The 20,359-nt window shown below is 41.7% G+C and overlaps 1 protein-coding gene across 8 annotated transcripts; it reads right to left on the bottom strand.

Annotated features, from left to right (window-relative positions):
* Positions 1-6,866: 6,866 nt before the first annotated feature.
* LOC5570829 (TBC1 domain family member 19) lies at positions 6,867-11,172 on the bottom strand. 8 transcript variants are annotated; one of them, XM_001653286.2, is made up of 7 exons: positions 10,677-11,172; positions 10,363-10,614; positions 8,237-8,658; positions 7,912-8,164; positions 7,679-7,816; positions 7,288-7,622; positions 6,867-7,224 (listed from the first exon to the last, which is right to left on the bottom strand). In XM_001653286.2, the coding sequence occupies exons 1-7, from the start codon at positions 10,710-10,712 to the stop codon at positions 6,969-6,971; spliced, it is 1,692 nt and encodes a 563-aa protein (XP_001653336.1). In that variant the 5' UTR covers positions 10,713-11,172; the 3' UTR covers positions 6,867-6,968. The 8 variants fall into 8 exon arrangements, with proteins under 8 accessions (XP_001653336.1, XP_021702179.1, XP_021702180.1 ...); XM_021846487.1 differs by having other exon boundaries at positions 7,912-8,658; positions 10,677-10,841; positions 10,911-11,172; XM_021846488.1 differs by having other exon boundaries at positions 7,912-8,658; positions 10,677-10,834; positions 10,911-11,172.
* Between the last annotated feature and the right edge of the window lie 9,187 nt (positions 11,173-20,359).

The following is a 20,359-nucleotide window of genomic DNA, read 5'->3' as shown; positions in this document are numbered from 1 at the left end:
TTGGAATTTAGCGTTGTTGTTTGTTGTCCGTATCAGAGTTGTTGGATCGCAAGACTGGAGTCAGTACAACATAGTTTCCTTCGGTACGCGCTTCAACATCTTCCCTGGCGAAATCCTTTCAACCTTTCTGATTACGAGGATCGCTGTCGGTTGCTGGGAATCCAAACGTTGGAGTAGAGAAGCCGTAGAGGGCAAGCTGTTTTTGCGGCTAAGCTGATAGTTGTTGTTATCGACTCTCCGGAACGGAACTACTACCTAATGCAATTGAATATCTATGCAATTGAACGAGTAATAAGACAATCTAACTTTCTTCAGCTCGTGGCTCGCAATCGTTTATATATATAAACCTCTGCCTGCTTCTGCTGATGCGCTCAACTACTTGAACTAGATTTTTATACTTTTTTTTCATTAAGACAAACAAATGAATGATGAATTACAACTACAATAAATGAATAAAAATAAAGATTTCTTATTATCTAAAAATGGTATTCAAATTTTGATGATTGAATGATGGTTTCTCAGACTTCTCAGAACAGTTTTCAAAACTGAACAGCCTAGATTCGATGCTTGGAAGGGGGAGAGTGGCCCATATGGCATAAATCCGTTTGATATACGCCATTTGGCATAATGTTGTTTTGTATAATTGTTAATTCGCATAGCTGTTGTGCCATTTCACTTTTTTAAATATAGGCGATTCGTCATGCTATGCAAATAGCCCTTAGTGTATTATTCAGGACAAAGCACTTTATGTTATTCATTTGGGGTAGCAGTAGTTGAAATTTGATTTTGTAAAAGTTTGTTTATGATGAGGGAGGAATTCAGAAAATTTATTTATTTAGCTGTCTATTGTTAAAATAGTAAATTGATATAATGGTTGTATGTACTATTTATTGGAAATGTATTTCAAATAAGTGGAAACAAGTACACGAGAATACTGTAGAAACACAAATTAACTTTATTAATCGGAAATAAAACGAGAATAAATTCAGAAACGATGCTCTTACTTCAATGGCGCTTTCACTTATGAATGAGAGTGGGGATGAATGGCGCGCTGGATGCGCTTAACAAGCTTTTCGCCATCACAGTAGGTGATGCTTTCGCGTGTTGCCTGATGTGCGTCACAGTTGACAGCACAGCCTTGTCGGTAAGAGCATCTTGATCGTTGCTCCTTCCAATACTCCTCCTCAACGATCTCCGCCGGCCAAACCGAGCAAACCAGCGAACTTTCGAAGCTTCACCTGCCCAAGTGCCTTGGTGAGTATATCCGCAACCATCTCCTCTGTGGAACAGTAAAGCAGCTCCAAAACTCTTGCTTCACACAGCTCCTTCACGAAGCACTGACGAGTCTCGATGTGCCTCGATCGCTTCGTTGTCCGTTCCGAACTGACGAACTTGATGCAGCTCTGGTTATCTTCCCAGAGTGTCACCGGCTTGAACGTTGGCTCACCGAAATCCTCAAACAAATGCAGAAGCCAAACAGCCTCTTGGCTCGCCTCGCTCAACGCCACGTATTCCGATTCCATCGACGAGAGTGTGACAAAATCTTGCAGACGGCTTGTCCACGAAATCGCTCCTCCGGCATACATGAACACGATACCACTTGTAGACTTGCGAGACTTCAAATCGCCCGCCCAGTCCGCGTCCGAGTATCCAACAAGCTTACCTTCTGAGTCTCCGTATCTTAACTGCCAATCTTTCGTCCCTTTCAGGTAGCGCACCACACGTTTGGCTGCCACCCAATCGGCTTCAGTCGGTGCACATACGCATCGTCCCAAAATCGACACACTAGCAGCAATATCGGGTCTCGCACAGACGGCGATATACAGCAACGCTCCCACTAGACTCCTGTACTGGCCATTCGATTTCAGTGGTGGACTCTCCTCTCTGGTCTTGACGAATCCATCTTCCATCGGGGTTTTCGCGCACTTGGCATCGATCAAACCAAATCTCCCAGCAACGCGGTCTATGTAGTTCTCCAGCGAAATACCGTACTTATCACCTTCTTTCCGGATTTCCATTCCCAGGAAATAGTTGGCATCTCCCAGGTTGGCCATCTCGAACTCCTTGCTCAGGGCAGCATAGATCTTTTCGATCTCCTCCTCGCTTTCGCAGCCCAGCAAAATATCGTCGACGTAGACAAGCAAATACAATCGCTTTCCGTTGACCACTTTCGTGTAAAAACACGGATCAGCTCGGCTCTGTTTGAACTTCAAACTTTGGAGGAAGGCGTGAAGACGATGATTCCAACAACGAGCAGATTGTTTCAACCCGTAAATGCTTTTCACCAGCTTACACACCTGCTGCTCCTTGCCTTCAATCACGAAGCCACTTGGTTGCCGCATATAGAGCTCCTCTTCCAGCTTTCCGTACAAATATGCGGTCTTCACATCGAAATGCTTCAGCACCAGGTTCCGTTTCGAAGCGATGGCCAGAAGTGTACGCAAAGTTGTTTGCTTTACAACCGGTGCGAACACTTCATCATAGTCTTGCCCATACTTCTGATTGAATCCTTGGGCGACCAGACGTGCCTTGTACTTCACAGCTTCCCCAGCAGCGTTTCGCTTGATTTTGTACACCCACTTGCAGCCTACTGGTTTTCGCCCAGCAGGCGGGTCTACCAGCTCCCACGTTCCGTTCTCCTCGTGAGATCGCAGCTCTTCAACCATTGCTTTTCTCCACTCAGCACTCTTTTCACAGCTCAAAGCCTCCTGTAGCGTTCTCGGCTCCATCTCCTCCTCTGGGGGAAGAGTGCCTGCCACGAAAATTTCCTCAATGAGCCGCCGTGGAGGTACACCTTTTGTTGACCTTCGAGACCTTCTTGCGATTTCTTCCATCGGAAAACCATGGAACGAACTTGCACTTGATGCCACTGAATAGTCCGAAATGTCCAACTCTTCCACGTTTTCTTCTTCTTCTTCATCGCTACTTTCTTCTGCTTCAGGTACTGGATCGATTTCTTCAATCTTATTCCCCAACGATATAACGACTTCTTCTTTCTCCTTTTCAGGAACTACCGATGCTTCGTTTTCTTCCCCAGGAAACTCCTCCTGACGCCCGCGGGGCACCTCTTCTTTACGCACTTCAACGAACTTCGCATCGCGGCTTATCAAAATCGTATCGTTCTCAGGGTTCAGGAAACGATATGCTTTCCTTCCTTCCGCGTACCCGACGAAGACCAACTTCACTGCCTTCGAATCTAATTTTCTCCGTTTCTCCTTCGGCACATGAACGTACGCCTCCGAACCAAAAATACGAATATGGACATACGACGGTTTCTTACCGTGCCACAGCTCATACGGTGTCTTTTCCTTACCCGACGACGGAAGACGATTTTGCAAATAGTTCGCCGTGTTCAACGCTTCACCCCAATACTTTTTGCTCAAACCGGACTCAAGAAGCAAACACCGAACCATTTCAACTTCGTACCGATTCTTCCTCTCCGCTTTACCGTTTTGTTGCGGAGAATACGGTGCCGTTTGTTGCAAGACGATACCACTTTCAGCCAAGAAACGCTTGAACGCCGTGCTCGAATATTCACCTCCTCCATCCGTACGAATGATTCGAGGATACCGGCTGAACTGGTTCTTCACCAAACTACAATACTCGCGCACTTTTTGTTCAACTTCCGACTTCGCCTTCAGCAGGTATACCACCGTGTAACCACTGAAATCGTCCACTAGAGTCACATAGAACCGATTGCCGCTGGGTGTGGCAACTTCCATCGGTCCACCAACGTCCGAATGCACTAAATCGCCAACCGCTGACGAATTACTTTCGGATCGCTTCGGAAACGAAATGCGACTCATCTTCCCTTTCAAACAAACTCCACACACGCAATTTACATTACATTTCTGTAATTTCAGACCGAAACCCAAATCGTGTCGCACTATTTTCACTATTGCTTCCGGATCGCGATGACCCAGCCGACGATGCCACAGATGCTCACACGATTCTGGATGGTTCTCAGTCGTTGCCAGTGCTTGCTCAGGGAACTGCTTCAAACGATATAACCCCCCGCTTCGCTCGCCTACCAGCATCACTTCCTTGTCACGTAGGACTCGACAGCCGGATTTCTCGAATACAACGCTGTATCCAAGATCACAAATCTTACCTACGGACAGCAGATTACCAGCGAGGGACGGCACGTGGTACACATCGTTGAGCGTAACGTTCATCTGGATTCCACTTCCCGTTAACGATGCCACTTTTCCGGTTCCGGAACCACCGGACTTGATGCGGGTACCATCGGCCAAGCATATTTCCACGCTTTTACTGCGATCCAGATCACTCAGCAGCTTCACGTCACTCGTCATATGCGACGTCGCTCCGGAATCCAAATACCACTTTCCGGGGGCACACGGACTCGCTGCTACCAGACACATTTCCATCACACCGCTCGAAACTTCCGCGGCCATGTTCACTTTCCCAGCATCTCTTTTCACTTTGTCCGATTTTTCTTTCAATTTCGGACAGTCTCGCTGGAAGTGTCCGGATTGGTGGCAATGATGGCACACAACACTTTTCTTCTTTTCGAATTTGCTTTTGCCACTCATCGTCTTCAGAGCCTTTTCACTGCTCTCCACACCACCCCCACACGCTTGTCGACGACGCCACTCTTCGCGCAATTTGCTTTTCACAAAGTCCACAGTCACTTCCGCCTCCGGTCGGCTCTCAATCACATTGATGAGGCTACCATACGACATCGGGAGGCTCGAAAGAATTAACGCCATGAACACTCTGTCCTTTAATCCCTCTCCCATCACTTCCAGCTTGTTGTGCAATGCCGTCATGCCATTCAGATGCTCCAGCAGGTTGTCTTCTTCTGCTAACCGCATCGAGCACAACTTCCGCAACACGTGCAAAGTCGAAGAAAGAGACGACTCCTCATGAATTTTCTTCAATGAGTCCCACATCTCCTTCGCAGTCGTCTTCCTGATGATGTGGACCAGTTGCGTGTCTTCCACAGCCAAACCGATCATGGCACGAGCTTTTCCATCCTTCAGGATCCAGTCGGCCGACGGCTCGTCGGGCTTGTCTTCCACCACAACCGCGAATAGCTCTTCTTTCACCAGGAAAAGTTCCATCTTGAACTTCCACACCGCGAAATTATTGTCATTCAACTTTTCGAACGATACCTTCACGTCCGCCATGTTGTTTCACACACACACGCGACGCATCTACCGAACCGAAAAATATCTTCGAAATTGAAGCACAACTTTACCGGAAATACCGTTCTACAGTTCTCAGTATACTGCCGGGACCATAACCTATTGGAAATGTATTTCAAATAAGTGGAAACAAGTACACGAGAATACTGTAGAAACACAAATTAACTTTATTAATCGGAAATAAAACGAGAATAAATTCAGAAACGATGCTCTTACTTCAATGGCGCTTTCACTTATGAATGAGAGTGGGGATGAATGGCGCGCTGGATGCGCTTAACAAGCTTTTCGCCATCACAGTAGGTGATGCTTTCGCGTGTTGCCTGATGTGCGTCACAGTTGACAGCACAGCCTTGTCGGTAAGAGCATCTTGATCGTTGCTCCTTCCAATACTATTGCTATTTTTACATTTGTCTGGAAACACTTGAGTATTTTGAGCGAAGGCTCGACGTATGAGGAAACTGTCTTTAATTTCATATTTGTAACATTTACTTGTTTGTCAATTTTACAAAACATAGATACCTACTTAGCTTAATCAAATCAATAGATCGGCTCTAGAGGAAAACAAAAAAAAGTTGTTATCTTTAAATGTACCCATAACTACTTTCTGACTGTTCACCCAATATGCCAAATAAGCTATAAATAATTTGAGCACCAAATAAATACCTTTGTATGCTAGTTTTCTATTTAGACATTTTAGTTTCGTTTCATATTGACGAAAAATACACACCTTGTAGTCTATTTCTTCAAATAAAAAAACTATTTCAATCTCGTATTACATTTTTAGGAAGCATTCTTACTTTCTACTTCATTTATATGTTTCCCACGATAAAGCACCATAATTAAACGTAACTAAAACTCTATTCCTGCGCTTTGTGAAACATTCTTAAAAGTTTAAAATAGTATAGTGATCGTAAGCCATTTATAAAATAACGTATACCTACACATCGTATACAAGTTTATAGACATGAAAATATATTGAGCTTCGTAAGATATCGTACAAAATGCGCGGAATTAAGTGATGCCAAGTTATGCGCGGAATTAAGGGCACATGCTATTTGAAACAGATGAAAAATTAAATCGACAAATGTGACTTCGAAGTTTGCTGCTTGGAGAGCGGTTTGAATTATGTATCATTATTATTATTATTATTATTATTATTATTATTGACTTTATTTGTGAGATATGCATCCTGTGAGTATTTTGTCCCAGAATTAAGTACCTATTCAGGTGATTCAAAAAAAAAAACGCCCATTCCGTTCTGTAGAATCTAGAAGCCAGATTCTGAGTGTCCTCTAAAAATTTGAGCTTACTTAATTTACTTTTGCTGGCTCTACGTCCTTCAAGACATGACCTGCTTATTTGAGCTTATTTCGATGAATACTGACATTGCTCAAGTCCATCAAAGTTTTTATGGGAATTACTATGGAGAAATCAAGTAATTAATTTGATATTTCATAGTTAGACAACATGGGAAAGAGGGCACAAGGGCAACCTCGTAGATCAATCGAATACTTTGCAGGGCTTGTGCAGTTTCAGATTTCATCCAAATGAACTGCATGTACAATTTAAATTGACATTTAAATCAACACTAGTCTAGTAATTTAAGATAAGAAATTTGCAATCAATAGTATAGGTTTAACTTTAACTACGGGCGTCGAGCTCGAAATTTTGTATAGTTTTCGTTTTCTATGTGCACACTTTTAGAATTTCCTATAACCAAGTCTATTTTGTTGTTTACCGCCTTTTATCTACCTTCTTTTGCCATCAATCGTTTTCCAACATGAAAAAGTTTCGTAGCACTCAGTCTCGCGACAACGTGAGTTGTATCAAAGGTAGCACCTTGACCGAGGACAAATCCGATAATATGGCTTCAATGTTTTCCAGAGTGACAACCTGCATCAGACTTTCCCGACGAAAGCTCAATATGATCAGCGCCAAAAGAGATAAAATTTCCAGACTATCGTAGCCCAAGATAAGATCCCACAGAATGAGCAGCTGCTCCGGAGGAAGGTGACCGCTGAATGCACGCATCAGCCACTTGAACACCACGCGAATGCTGCAATGAAATATAGCATTTTTAACTTCTGAGATGAGTTCGTGGAGATATTTAGCTACTCACGGTTGAATTTGCAATTCACGAAAGTGAGACCACAGTTGGGGTTCGTGTGTCTGCAAAAGTTTTTCAAACAGCAGACACAAACTGACGATTCCCTGTGGGTGGGTATTTATCGTGGTTAGTCGATGGCAGTAACGAACGTAGAATGCGCGGAACGTAAAGTACAACGAAACGGGATTGTCGTACAAGTAGCAGAATGGTGCTGCCAACATGCAGATACCATGAAATGGAACGAATCCGCAAGCTGGGCCCTCGTATTGCTTAACCTTTGCTGAGTTGGTGAACTCCGTTTGAATCATTTGACTAATTTCAGCATCACGACTGAAGCACAACATGATCTGAAAATACAACAGTTACACATCTTCTGGAAGTATAATATTCCTATTGTTTCTACCTGATACAACACATCCTCGAATACAAAATACCGATCATCGTTAGTTGCCGTCAATTGAACATCCTTGAATACTAGCTTATCAACAATAGATTCCGTCGTTAGCACCGACTGTTTCAAATTGTCCCAATGCTCGGCGTGCTAAAACGAAACACCACCCGAATTAGTAGCAATGCAAACCCAACCCACCTACCTCAACGATCCTAAGGATCAATCAACCGACTAATGACGCTTACATGCGCTTCCACCTGACTGCCAAGCACGTAGGCCCACAGATGTCCTCGAAGCGGAGGTGGTGTGATGCCCTTCTTCAGGGCTTGCTGGCACAAAGGGGCATGACGCGTCTTCAGGATCTTCTGACACGTGACTGCCCAATCAGTCGTACCTCCATTGTTATCATTGCGCAAGAGCTCAGAAAAATGCACTCGCAACTCGAAGAGATTTTTCACCGGAAGCGAAATGTGCGAAAATTCCCACTTTGGAAGAAAACTGAAAAACGATTTGATAAGTTTGAGTTTGCTGGCAATTTGTTGTTGAGAGAAGCGGAAGTATTTTCTGTACTCTGTTTCATCCTGTTTAACGGGGCCCTTCAGGGAAAGAAGCACATCGAGCAAATCTTTCGGAGCGTAAACCGGCCGATAGTTGGTCAGATCGATTTGATAGTTGCTTAGTTCGTCCCACTTTGTTAGAATTTCTTCCCGGTCCGTAGCTGAACGCATCTGTCCTTGCAGTTGGGCCTTTGATTCCGAGCACATGGAGTTGAGCGATTTACGTACACGTCGTTCCCACTGAATACCCGCCCGGCGCAGATAGTATAACGGGTCACTGGACGGCACCGTGGGTTTGGTTTCTGCTTTGAGCGAATTTCTGATCAAATGATAGATAACATTGCGAATTTCGGTTTCCAGACCGTTCGCTTTGATGGCTGCCTCGAGGGTATGCTTCATATCGTCCTTGTCTACTTCAGGTGAGCACGCGAGCTTCTGAAAGGTCATATTGAATGGTTTTGGCTCACTTCATAGTGTCGTGTCTTCGGGCAGTGAAAGCATTGAAAGGCTACTACATACTACCTACATTATTCGATTACCTACGCTGGTCCTACTGCAAATTGATTCAATGAAGGATTAATCGAGGGATTGGTAAAACTACATTAGTATGAGTAACTCTGGCGTGTGTTCTAATGTCGTCCTAACGTGCTAACGTAAATTTTGGCATGATATTGATAAACGTTAATATGTAAATGATTGAACACCAAGCTGAGAAGCAGCAGGTTCTATTCTAGTAGAGATGTAATGCTAAAATGAAGAAGAAAATGCTTTGCAAAAATAGTTAGACTAGTATATAGACCATTTCTTGGAGAAGTTCTCCCACATTTATTTGGTACAAATACCATTTAGGATAACATGAAGAATATCCTATTTGAAAAGAAGGAGCATAACCATGATTAAATCCTAGTAATGCCAAATGACCATTGTGCCTAAAAGCCACTCAAAGTTAAATGTGCTTTTGACAAAACGCCTTTAAGCCTTATATGCTTCCGACCCCCTCTGCCAGATTGCGGCAGCGAACCAAGTATAGACCAATGCACGACTTCCCTGAGTGTGCATGTTTACTAGTTTCTATGGCCACGTCAATAACACGGCACCGCTAACTTGAAAATTTCCTTATCAACAGAGAAGAGACTGTAACATACCGGAAGTCTTTTCGTAAAAAAAGTTCTACCTAGAGAATATGAAATTTAGATTTTGGAACACCCCGGCCGGAACACGAACATATTTGTGTCAAATTAAAAAATAAGATTCTAATACTTTCGAAAAATGATTCGACTCACAGAATTTGAACGGATTTAGACCACATATTCAAAAATCACCTTTTTCTGTAGTGCAGCCCGTTCCACCCCGGAGGAAACCCAAATTCAGTTTCCCTAGGTATAACTTTTTTGTTTCTAAACAAAACAGATTTCTGATTTGCTGTCATCTGTTTTCTAAGCCTAAATAGAAGATTCATCAAGTAACTAACGAAATAATTTTATCGATTATGGACAGTTGTCCCATATATTTGGTTGATGGTTGTTCTATACCTACACTATTCAACTTCATTTAGGAAGTACCGCCTTAGCTTCTGGGAGTTCATATTAATAAATTTGGGTGGTGTGACTTAAGATTTCCAATCGATGTCTCGTTACACTTAAAAGAGTTCAATTAGTAATTTGCCTATTCCAAGATGTTCACATTTAACCGCGCTTATTTTGCCAACCAACCGTATGCCGTGACACAATTTTATTTGCATGCGGTCGATCCCAAATAAATATTTCCCTAAGACTTTAGCAACAGCAACACGTTTCAACAAGTTAATATCGATCATGATTTTGTTGGCCTACATGTCAAATGCAACATTGTGAAGGTGACCTATAAATCACTTATTTCTATCTATCAGATAAAAATCATCAATATAATTTTGCAACATGTTTTTTGCAGATACAAACTATTTCTGAGAGTTCATTAATATGTAAACCTAGCTCTACGTACACCGATATCAAAAACTAAATTAAAACATCCACTATACTAATTAGCAAAATAACTATACTGTCTATCTATACTATACTAAACCTACTATGAACTAGACAAAAAATAATATCAGCAATTAAAAACTATTACACAATCTACCAAATAACAAGTTTAGCCTACCTGCACCATCTTATATAAACTGCCGTAGATTTTCATAGCTTTGATATCCTCGGACAACTTCAAGGCCGTGTGGTGAATGCTGGCATCCTTTAATTCCTCCATGTGCAATTGCTGGTTGCCGTTGACCTGGCCGGATTGGTTCTTGGTAGGGGACGAAGTCTCGCTGGACGACGCTGAACTGCCTTGCTCGGTGTCCTGCTCGGCTTCCAGTGCTACCTCCAGTGCTGCTACTGTGGCTGGTTCGATTGCAAGCTACGAATTCACTGATTTTATTTAAACGCAAATCAACTCATAACGACCATCAATCAATTTACCCTGCCTTCCCTTTTAGCTTCCGCCCACTCTGGCATTGTCCTGTGCTGGTAGTCTATTGTTGCTGGGTTGCGCGACGTCTGTTTCTCTTTCCCTTTTTTCGATTCGGCAGGATTCTAATCTGGGCACCGAAGGAACCACACAATAAATAGATAGGAACCTATCAACTGTTCAGTTAAACTATATTTGGTACACGATTTTTATTAGCATGAAAAGAGGAAAAAAAAACTACGAACAAGGGTGGCGGTTCCACCTGAATAATTAGAAGGGCCAAGCTCAAGCTAGCGCTGCTTCAAACTTCTCCCCCGAACAGAACACTCCGAGAAATAGATTCATAAAAAGGAAACCCTCAATTGATGTGACAGGACTGCTTGAAAAACAGGAGTTCCTTCGGTTCGTGGTTTGCTGCACTATTTTATTTTAATGAGCCCAAAGGAAAGCCAATAAAAGTAAACTAACGAAATACTGAATTAAACCATTATTGGTATTATATAAATAAATACTTGCGTTGGTTACCACAGAAACGGTCGCATAGTAAAATCGCAAAATCCATTTCGAGCGGGGTTTGGGGTAGGTCTAACAAACCAGGAATAATGAAACACAAAAAGCGAATCCTGCTAAGGGGTCGCCCATTAATCACGTGGTCATTTATGGGAGGAGGGTGGGTCGAACCAAAAACAACGGTCCACAGAAATTTCAAAATTTTGTTATGGACAACAGAGAACGAAGAGTGAAGGAGGAGGGGTTCTGAAAATCTGAAGAAAAAAAATCACCACGTGATTAGTGGATAACCCCTAAACCAGTGGATTTCATATCGTGCTCCTTGGCAGATGCTCCACGAGAGTCTTGAAAATTTGTACCAATGCCTTTAAATTTCTCTACGTTTTGCTTCAAAATATGCTTATAACTAAAATTAAAATTTTAAGCCATATCTACAATTTTTAAGAGTATAAATTTAAAAAACAAAGCAACCAATTTGATCGACTAGTAGCTCGTTGGTTATGATCAATCGATCGATTTTTTTTAGGATCATTGTTTTGTCCTCTAGATTTGTACATGCTATGACTGAACAAGCAGGTTATAAATATTGAATGTATATCGATTTTTTTTCTCGCTAGAGATCAACATTCGGGTCATATTTTCATAATCGGAAGGTTTCAAAATGTTCTATCGGTGAAGCTTTTTCCACACATTTTGTATGGGCAGAAATGGGTCAGAACACGGGATTTCCATAGATTTTAGTGTAAAAAACGGCTAATTATGCATGGCGTGTTGTATACTTGAAAAAATAGAGTTGATTAACCCTTTAATGCCCAACTGGAATTTTGTGTATTTTTATTAGTGAATTAGTGAAATATTGATCAACAAAAATCACATCACGATTTTCTTAGGCATCACAGGGTCAATACAAGCGTGTAATAAATTCAGATTTCAAGTGGAATGATGATGAAGAACAGGTGCTCTGCGCAACAGTTTAATCAATGGATCACTAAAATAACCAAAACGGTCGCTATGGAAAGCATAGATAGCGCCACCGTAGCCTTGGTGCTTGGTACTGGTCGCCAGTATTGTATAAAATATTGGATTTATTGATGTTCACATGAAATTTAAGCTATGATTTATCAACCTTTTTAGTGATCTAATCCACCAAGCATGGAGAATAGGGCTTAAACTTTTATGTAGAATAAAATTTTGAAACCAAATTGTACGATAAAATTTCGATTAATTTTTTTTTTTATTTCTGCAGTCAATATAAAAGTGTATACCCAATATACAGGATACCTAAGCCGCCAAATTAGTAATTCAAAAACTATTTATTTTATGCGGTCTTGGTGCCTATTTATGATATATATTATCGTACAAAAATTGATTCTTTTACGTTTGCGTACAAAAATAAATTTAAAAATATAAATATGAATTTTGACATTGCATTATTTATGTATTTATTTAAGACACTTTACACCATTCGTGTCGTTCAATATTAGAAATATAAAGTTACAGAGATAATTTCATTTTGCATTTTTCTTCCTTAACGGGTGTTGTGTACTTTCCACTCTGAGTCACATTTTTTGTATCTTTCGCTGCATGTTCGCTTGGACTCGTTTTCTCTACCTTATAGGGTAGATGTACCAATAGTGGAGGTACTAAGAACGTTTGAACTTCATTTAACCGCCTAAATTCAAGAAGCGCAATTAATGTACATGTTAATGTTGTAACGGGAAGTAACGACCATTGACTAAATAAGAAAAATGATTTCATCGCAGTAATCCACGGCATGTCAGTGAAAATTAATACCTCCACTATTGGTACAGGGTTCCTTTAGTTGCGGTATATTTTTAATTTGTGTTCCTATAGTTACGGTATCCGTGGTTTTCTTATGGGATCCTCCACTATAGGAACACTTTACCGCAACAATTGGTACAAGCAAGAACAGTTTTAGCAGTTTTTGTGATATTTCATCAGTTTTAAAGCAATTTGAACGCTCTTTTCAACTATTCCGTGTATCAACAAGCCAATACGTCGATTGGCAGTGTCAGTTCTGTGGATAACGTAATTAAATCAGTGAAAACGGCACTACCGCAACTATAGGAACACACACAACTAAGGGAACACTTACCCTACATACTGTTAAAAAGGAACAAACTCACCAGATGCCAGCCTCCTGATATTGTATTCCAACACAGTATTGTACCGGAAAGGAAGTAAAACACTCAAGATCTTTACGGTTCACCACTACTAATCATTACCGTAAAAACTTGTGGAAATGTGTAGATCGCCATTCACTTTTAGAAAAACGAGGCATCCGAAACATGAATTACGCGAAATCGAGCAAAAACGTGACAGAAAACCGAAAGCAGCCTTTCACGCGCGCGGCTTGCTGCGTTCTCCTCCGCGCAAAATTTTCGGGATAAAACTTAATAACTATGCTAATAGCAGATAAGATTTCATAGAAGCACAATGAAACATAACCTGTAGCAAGTAGTTTCATGTAATAAAAAAAAAAAAAACAATTTCTATGGAGAAATCGCGTGTTTTTCTCCTATGGTCCGTCCATGATACGCTAAATAAATTTGAAAAATAGTGTCAACTTAGACTGACTTCTGGTGACTATTTTTTTCGTTGCAAAAAAATGCCTCACCTTTTATTTGGAATACAATCTCATTCTAAATCGTAGTAGGGTGCCGGTGCCATTAGTGGACTACCTAAGCTATGAAAAATTATTTATATTGATGGAATATGCAATGCTGTTTCCTCTCCGTGCAGTATTCGGTGAGTGGTAACCAAGGTGGCAACCCTGAATGCTACCCACTGCACCGTCGAACGAGCGCGCCAAAAGCGCATCATTGAGAAAGAGAAGACGAAGCAACAGTGCAAAGTACAGTTGATTTTCATTCATTCGTTACTATTCAACCCGAGCAGACGTTTATTAAAGTTTATCTCGTTTCATTCACACAAGTGTTTCATTCCTTGTCCGGTTTCCTTTTCTTCGGTGTTTCGCTTCCGTTGTGCCGTGTCCACCTCTGCCCAACAGGTAATGGTCCCAGAGGAAATCCGAAATATAATTTCCGGATAGCGTAGGAAGAAAGTGTGAGAAACTGTTTTCCTGTTTCGGGTGTTCGCGCCGCGTGTGATTGGATTTTGTTTTCTGCTGTGGTGATTCAGTTCGGAAAACAAAATGGCGGAGCCGAACAAATTCGCGTTTGCCAGGTTGAGCAACCACAACTGGCAGATCTGGAAGTTCCGGATGGAGATGCTTCTGACCAGGGAGGAGCTCTGGTATGTGGTGGGCGATGTGAAGCCGGAGCCGGTTACCGATCAGTGGACGAAAGACGACCGGAAAGCTCGTGCCACCATCGGTTTATGTATCGAGGACAATCAGTTCGGTTTAGTGAAAAACGCGGACAGTGCTAAAGCTTTCTGGGATGAGTTGAAAGCATACCACGAAAAGAACACGGTTACGTCGCGTGTGTCTTTATTGAAAAAGCTTTGCAGTGTGAACCTCGCAGAAGATGGTGATCTCGAGTGCCATTTGGTAGTTTTGGAAGATTTATTCGACCGTTTGTCGAATGCGGGGCAACCGCTGGAAGAGTCGCTGCGGATCGCGATGATCCTGCGCAGCTTGCCCGACTCCTACGGAACATTGGTGACGGCCCTAGAGAGTCGTGCCGATGCCGATATCACCATGCAACTGGTAAAATCGAAGCTACTGGATGAATTCGAGAGGCGGAAGGAACGATCCGGTGATTTGTTTGATATGAAAGCGATGAAAAGTGCAATGCAAAGTGTGGGTGGTGTTTCACAACGAGTGTGCTATTTCTGCAACAAGCCTGGCCATGTGCGTCGGAATTGCCGGCTTTATCTGGCGAAGCAGAAAAGCGGTGAAGACGAGAAGAAGCTAGAAGAAAAATCGATTGCGAAGAAAGTGAAAAACGAAACCTGCAGTGCCGGTGTGTGCTTCATGGTGGCGGATGATGGACAGCGTGAATGCTGGTTTATAGACAGTGGAGCGAGCTGCCACATGACAAGTGACAAGAAATTTTTCACGACGTTCGAAGACAAGGCTGGTCCAAATGTGATTTTGGCCGACGGCAAAGTTGCTGCCACAGCTGGATGCGGTGAAGGTGTAGTGTTGTGTGTAGGTGGAGATGGAAATACAATTGAAGTAAAGTTGCGCGATGTGTTGTATGTTCCCTCCCTAACAAGTGGACTTGTATCTGTGGACAAGTTAACCGCGAAAGGATTTGTGGTGAAATTCCGGAAGGATGGCTGTTCCATTTGCGACGTCAGCGGTAAGGTGGTTGTTGCCGGAGAGCAGACTGGATCCCTGTACAAGCTGAAGCTGGCGGAAGTCGCAAGGAAAGTGGAAGGTAAGATGCACAATCATAATTGTCAACATCAGTGGCATAAGCGTTTCGGACACAGAGACCCGGCAGTATTGTCGAAGATTGTCGATGGCAAATTGGGCTTAGGCGTGAAGGTCACGGATTGCGGCATCCGACAAACTTGCGAGCCATGTTTGGAGGGTAGGTTGTCGCGGAATCCGATTCCGAAAGTAGCGGAAAGAAAATCGAAGCGTGTTTTGGAGTTGGTCCACACAGATCTCTGTGGTCCAATGCGAACGACGACGCCTGGTGGAAAACGATTTCTGATGACGATGATCGACGATTTCAGTCGATACACGGTCGTTTATCTACTGGAGAAGAAATCGGAGGCTGCTGGAAAAATAAAGGAATATGTCAGGTACGTGGAGAACTTGTTTGGGCGGAAACCACAAGTTATCCGATCCGACGGCGGTGGCGAGTACGCCAACGAAGAGTTGCGACGATTCTTTGCTGACGAAGGTATAAAGGCACAGTATACGACTGCGTATACGCCTCAGCAAAACGGAGTGGCGGAAAGGAAAAATAGATCGCTACAGGAGATGGCTACAACGATGCTGTTGGATGCTGGTTTGGACAAGCGTTACTGGGGAGAAGCTTGCGTTTCTGCTGCATACTTGCAGAACAGGCTTCCGTCCCGGTCAGTGGATACGACACCGTACGAGAAGTGGTGTGGTCGCAAGCCTGAGCTGGGGCATCTGAAGGCATACGGATGTCCGGCATATGTGCATGTTCCAGGAGTGAAACGTGGCAAGTTCGAGAGCAAAGCGAGAAAGTTGACGTTCATCGGTTATTCGGAGGAGCATAAAGGCTACCGGTTCGTAGATACCGGAACGGATATGGTGACGATAAGCCAAGATGCGAAGTTTTTAGAAATGCAGGATCCGAAGTGTTCATCACGGGAGAAAGTGAATGAAGGTAGTGAAGTTGAGTGGTTCTCGGGGGCACAGCCTACCGAAGTGGACAAATTCGATGGATCCGAGTTGGACAAAAGTGAAGAAGAAGACTATTTTGATTTGGACGATACGGGAGAAGAACAAGATCCATTGCAAGTGAAAGAAGAAATTCCAGATTCTAGTGCGGAAGAAAATCCTGAAGACATGCGTCGATCCAGGAGGAGTAATCGGGGTGTCCCACCCGGTCATCTGTCGGAATACGTTGTTGGCATAGCAAGAGCCGACGGCAGGAGAGCAAGAAGGCAGAAGAGCAAGAAGTCAGGAGGAGCCAATCCGAGGGATGTAGCGAGGATCAGCATTGAGGAGGAGTGATGGAATATGCAATGCTGTTTCCTCTCCGTGCAGTATTCGGTGAGTGGTAACCAAGGTGGCAACCCTGAATGCTACCCACTGCACCGTCGAACGAGCGCGCCAAAAGCGCATCATTGAGAAAGAGAAGACGAAGCAACAGTGCAAAGTACAGTTGATTTTCATTCATTCGTTACTATTCAACCCGAGCAGACGTTTATTAAAGTTTATCTCGTTTCATTCACACAAGTGTTTCATTCCTTGTCCGGTTTCCTTTTCTTCGGTGTTTCGCTTCCGTTGTGCCGTGTCCACCTCTGCCCAACATATATGACTTTTTGATATGAAATTTGGCAAATCAACTAAACTAGAGACGATCTATCCACTAAAAATAGCACAAGCCGTTTTTATCGAAAAATGTACGTTTTATTCCATAGTCCAATCTACTGGTACATTACAACCATTGGTACCGGCACCCTAGCATAAAATGATACAAAAAGATGCTGCAATATTAAGGTGAATTTCCCTAAATAAATTATTTTGTATGGAAAGCGCGAAATAGAGGTCTATTTTACACAAGTCGTTTTCATCAGAATGAAAACGTATGGATGTTTGCTTGACGTCATTTGAGCTTTCGGTCAACATCAGTCCAATAAGGAGGTGAATGTTCAATGTTATGAATTTTACTATCCATAAGATTGGTGAATGTTCGGCAGCAATTCTGTTTGTACAGCAAACAAAAGCAATGTTGTGACAGTTCTTACACCAAACAAAGACAATTTTGAAAACATTGCACTACTACGTAGGCAATTGGATTGGTCTATTGTGCAACGCGCTGAATTACGGTACATCCTTTTGTCCGACCAATCAACGGCAATATTAACGTTCAACGCTCCGTCATCGTCGAAACTACAAAAGTAATGTTTCTGTTTAAATCTAAAAATTATTCGGTGAAAATTTATTCACTGTGTTTCGGTTGGAGAATAGAATACAGTGAACAAATTTTCCTTTAAATTGTCTTGGTTTTGAACGAAAAACCTGTAAATTGTCTTGGTTTTGAACGAAAAATCTGCTTATGAAAATTCCGAAAATTGCGCATCCGAATAGACGATAACCTGGCTGTTATGTTAAACAACTATTCGTTTAGCATAAAGCTAAATTCTACGATACGATAGATGAAAATCAGGTATTCATAATGTGGATGCGAGTAACTGACACTGATTAAAACTGCAAGTGGTAGTCGAAATACGCGTGTTTATCGAAAGAAATGCTGTTGGAGCGAAATAAATAGGTACAAATACTTGATATCTGTATTTGATTCTCTTTATTAGAGATTTTGCTCAAAGAGTACAAAAACGTAAAAGAATCAATGATTTTTCAACGCAGGACAAATTTTCAAAATTCGGGGCCGTCTCGCGAAAAGCAGGATGTCTTGTCACTTTAGCATAAGCGCTACACGCAAACAAATTTTCTTGTATAATCTACCGAATCCATGGTAGAATTGAGAACTGCACCAACGATTTTCAACCGACTACAAAAATCTGTTAAGTTTACTATAATCTGGTGAAAATCACTGAGCAGTGCAGTAAATTTGACTATGTCCATAGTAGCATCCACTACAAAGCATTGTATTTCAATCCATGACACCCACCGTACAACACAGTGCACAGTGGTCCAGGAATCAGTTTTACGTGGAAAGATGCATTTAGAGCTTTAGAATGAAACATTAGACAAAAACGGTCTTCTACAAAGTTGTTGGTATTAGTTAAGCCCTTTGTTTGGTGTTATTGACGATTAGGGTGGACCACATTTTCATAGAAATTGTGTAACTAACTTTCTTATTTGTAGAAATTATATTATACATGCTTCAGCAAAGTTGTAGATCATTCAATTTCAAGCAACTTTGTCAAAAAAAGTTTTTTTGTATCTCTTATATTGACCGATTTAGAGCTATTTTCCTACGGTGACATAGGGTGGTCCGAACAAAACTGGTTTTCTGGCTCTAGAGTTGTCCATTCAAATTTCTCATCAAAGTAGTCTATAAAACACTTTTAGAGCTTTGAAAAATGCGTAATTTGGTGAGTGAAGAAATTCGCTATCTCCTTCCGTTTGGGAGTTATTGCTGTTTTTCTCTCAAAAACATGCCTACTTTGATTGAGAATATCTCTGATTGGGGCAAACGTAAAAAATATTTTTTGACAACATTCAAAAGACAAAATAAAATTGTATATTATATCAAAAAACTACAGATGTGTTATTTACGTAACTCTTATAAAATGTCTTGAAAAACAAATGTTTTATATCACAAAAACTTTAATAACTGTTGAACTAAAATAGATATCGTCAATCTTTTTGCATGAAAATTTGCGTTTTATTAAGTTCTTAAAGTCGTTCATATCTCATATCAAAAAAATCTAAGGGGCCTTTCTTAGCCGTATGGTTAGAATCCGCGGCTACAAAGCAAAGCCATACTGAAGGTGTCTGGGTTCGATTCCCGGCCAGTCTAGGATCTTTTCGTAATGGTAATTTCCTGGACTTCCCTGGGCATAGATATTATCGTACTTGCCACACGAAATACAATACTCTCAGTTGATAACTGTAGAAGTGCTGATAACAACACTTAGTTGAGAAGCAGGGTATGTCCCAGTGACGACGTAATGCCAATAAGAAGAATGACACATCAAAAACTCCGCAATACTAAGCATCTCTGTGTCTCGTAAAGTTTAAGAAAATTAAGCAGAAATCAGCTCAAAATCGAATTTTAGGATGCATGAAAATAATACACATGGTGTGTTGATAGATACTTCATACGGTTCATGCACTTTAAAGAGAAGAGTTTTACAAATTGACGCTTATATTGAGCTGTTCGGTAATCCAATCCGCATGGTTATTAAATTAATTAACTCATTACGCGTGGTAAAGATGGACAAATTATGGGTGAAATTATGAAAAAAAATCCACGTGCTCGGCTGGGATTTGAACCCAGGACTCTTGTATGCTAGAAGAGCGCTTTACCAACTAAGCTACCGATCCACTTGGTGACCCAATAACTGAGTTGGTTACAAGTTTAGAATTCAAATCCCTCCAGACCACGCGGACCCCTTTACACGCGTAATGAGTTAATATAATTTAATAACCATGCGGATTGGATTACCGAACAGCTCAATACCGTAAAGTGCCCTAATTCAGCGCATTGCCTAATTCCGCGCATTTCATACAAAATTATTTATATATGGAAATACACATTAATACTTCAGGAACTTTTAACGCCATTTGATGCTACTTTGATTTAGAATAAGTTTGAATCACGTATAAAAGCAAATGAAGCAGTTTTTGCGGCGTAAAAAAATAATCAGTGGAGGCCCGTCTAAGTAGAGGCCTTTTTTCTATTTCCTTAGCGTCCGTGCTAAGACTGTAGGACACAAACAAACGTGATTTCTTTATTAAAAATGTTTTATTTTTCATGCAATAGTCTATGGAACTACTTGCTGCAGATATGTTTCTTGATGCTTCTATAAAATCTTATCAAATATTAGCATAATTATTGAGATTTATCCCAAAAAG

The sequence above is a fragment of the Aedes aegypti genome, chromosome 2 (genome assembly GCF_002204515.2).
Source record: "Aedes aegypti strain LVP_AGWG chromosome 2, AaegL5.0 Primary Assembly, whole genome shotgun sequence".
NCBI classification, from domain to species: domain Eukaryota; kingdom Metazoa; phylum Arthropoda; class Insecta; order Diptera; family Culicidae; genus Aedes; species Aedes aegypti.
The sequence above is the reverse complement of the archived record's forward strand: the minus strand, read 5'-3'. Positions and strand labels throughout refer to the sequence as shown.

What these genes read in the sequence shown, in the direction of transcription:
- LOC5570829 (XM_021846486.1), bottom strand. Translation starts at nt 10,712, where the DNA reads ATGCCAGAGTGGGCGGAAGCTAAAAGGGAAGGCAGG. An exon ending in AAGCTAAAAGGGAAGGCAGG is followed by an intron (nt 10,615 to 10,676) that starts GTAAATTGATTG and finishes GTGAATTCGTAG; the next exon opens with CTTGCAATCGAACCAGCCAC. An exon ending in CGTGAATTGCAAATTCAACC is followed by an intron (nt 7,225 to 7,287) that starts GTGAGTAGCTAA and finishes ATTTCATTGCAG; the next exon opens with CATTCGCGTGGTGTTCAAGT.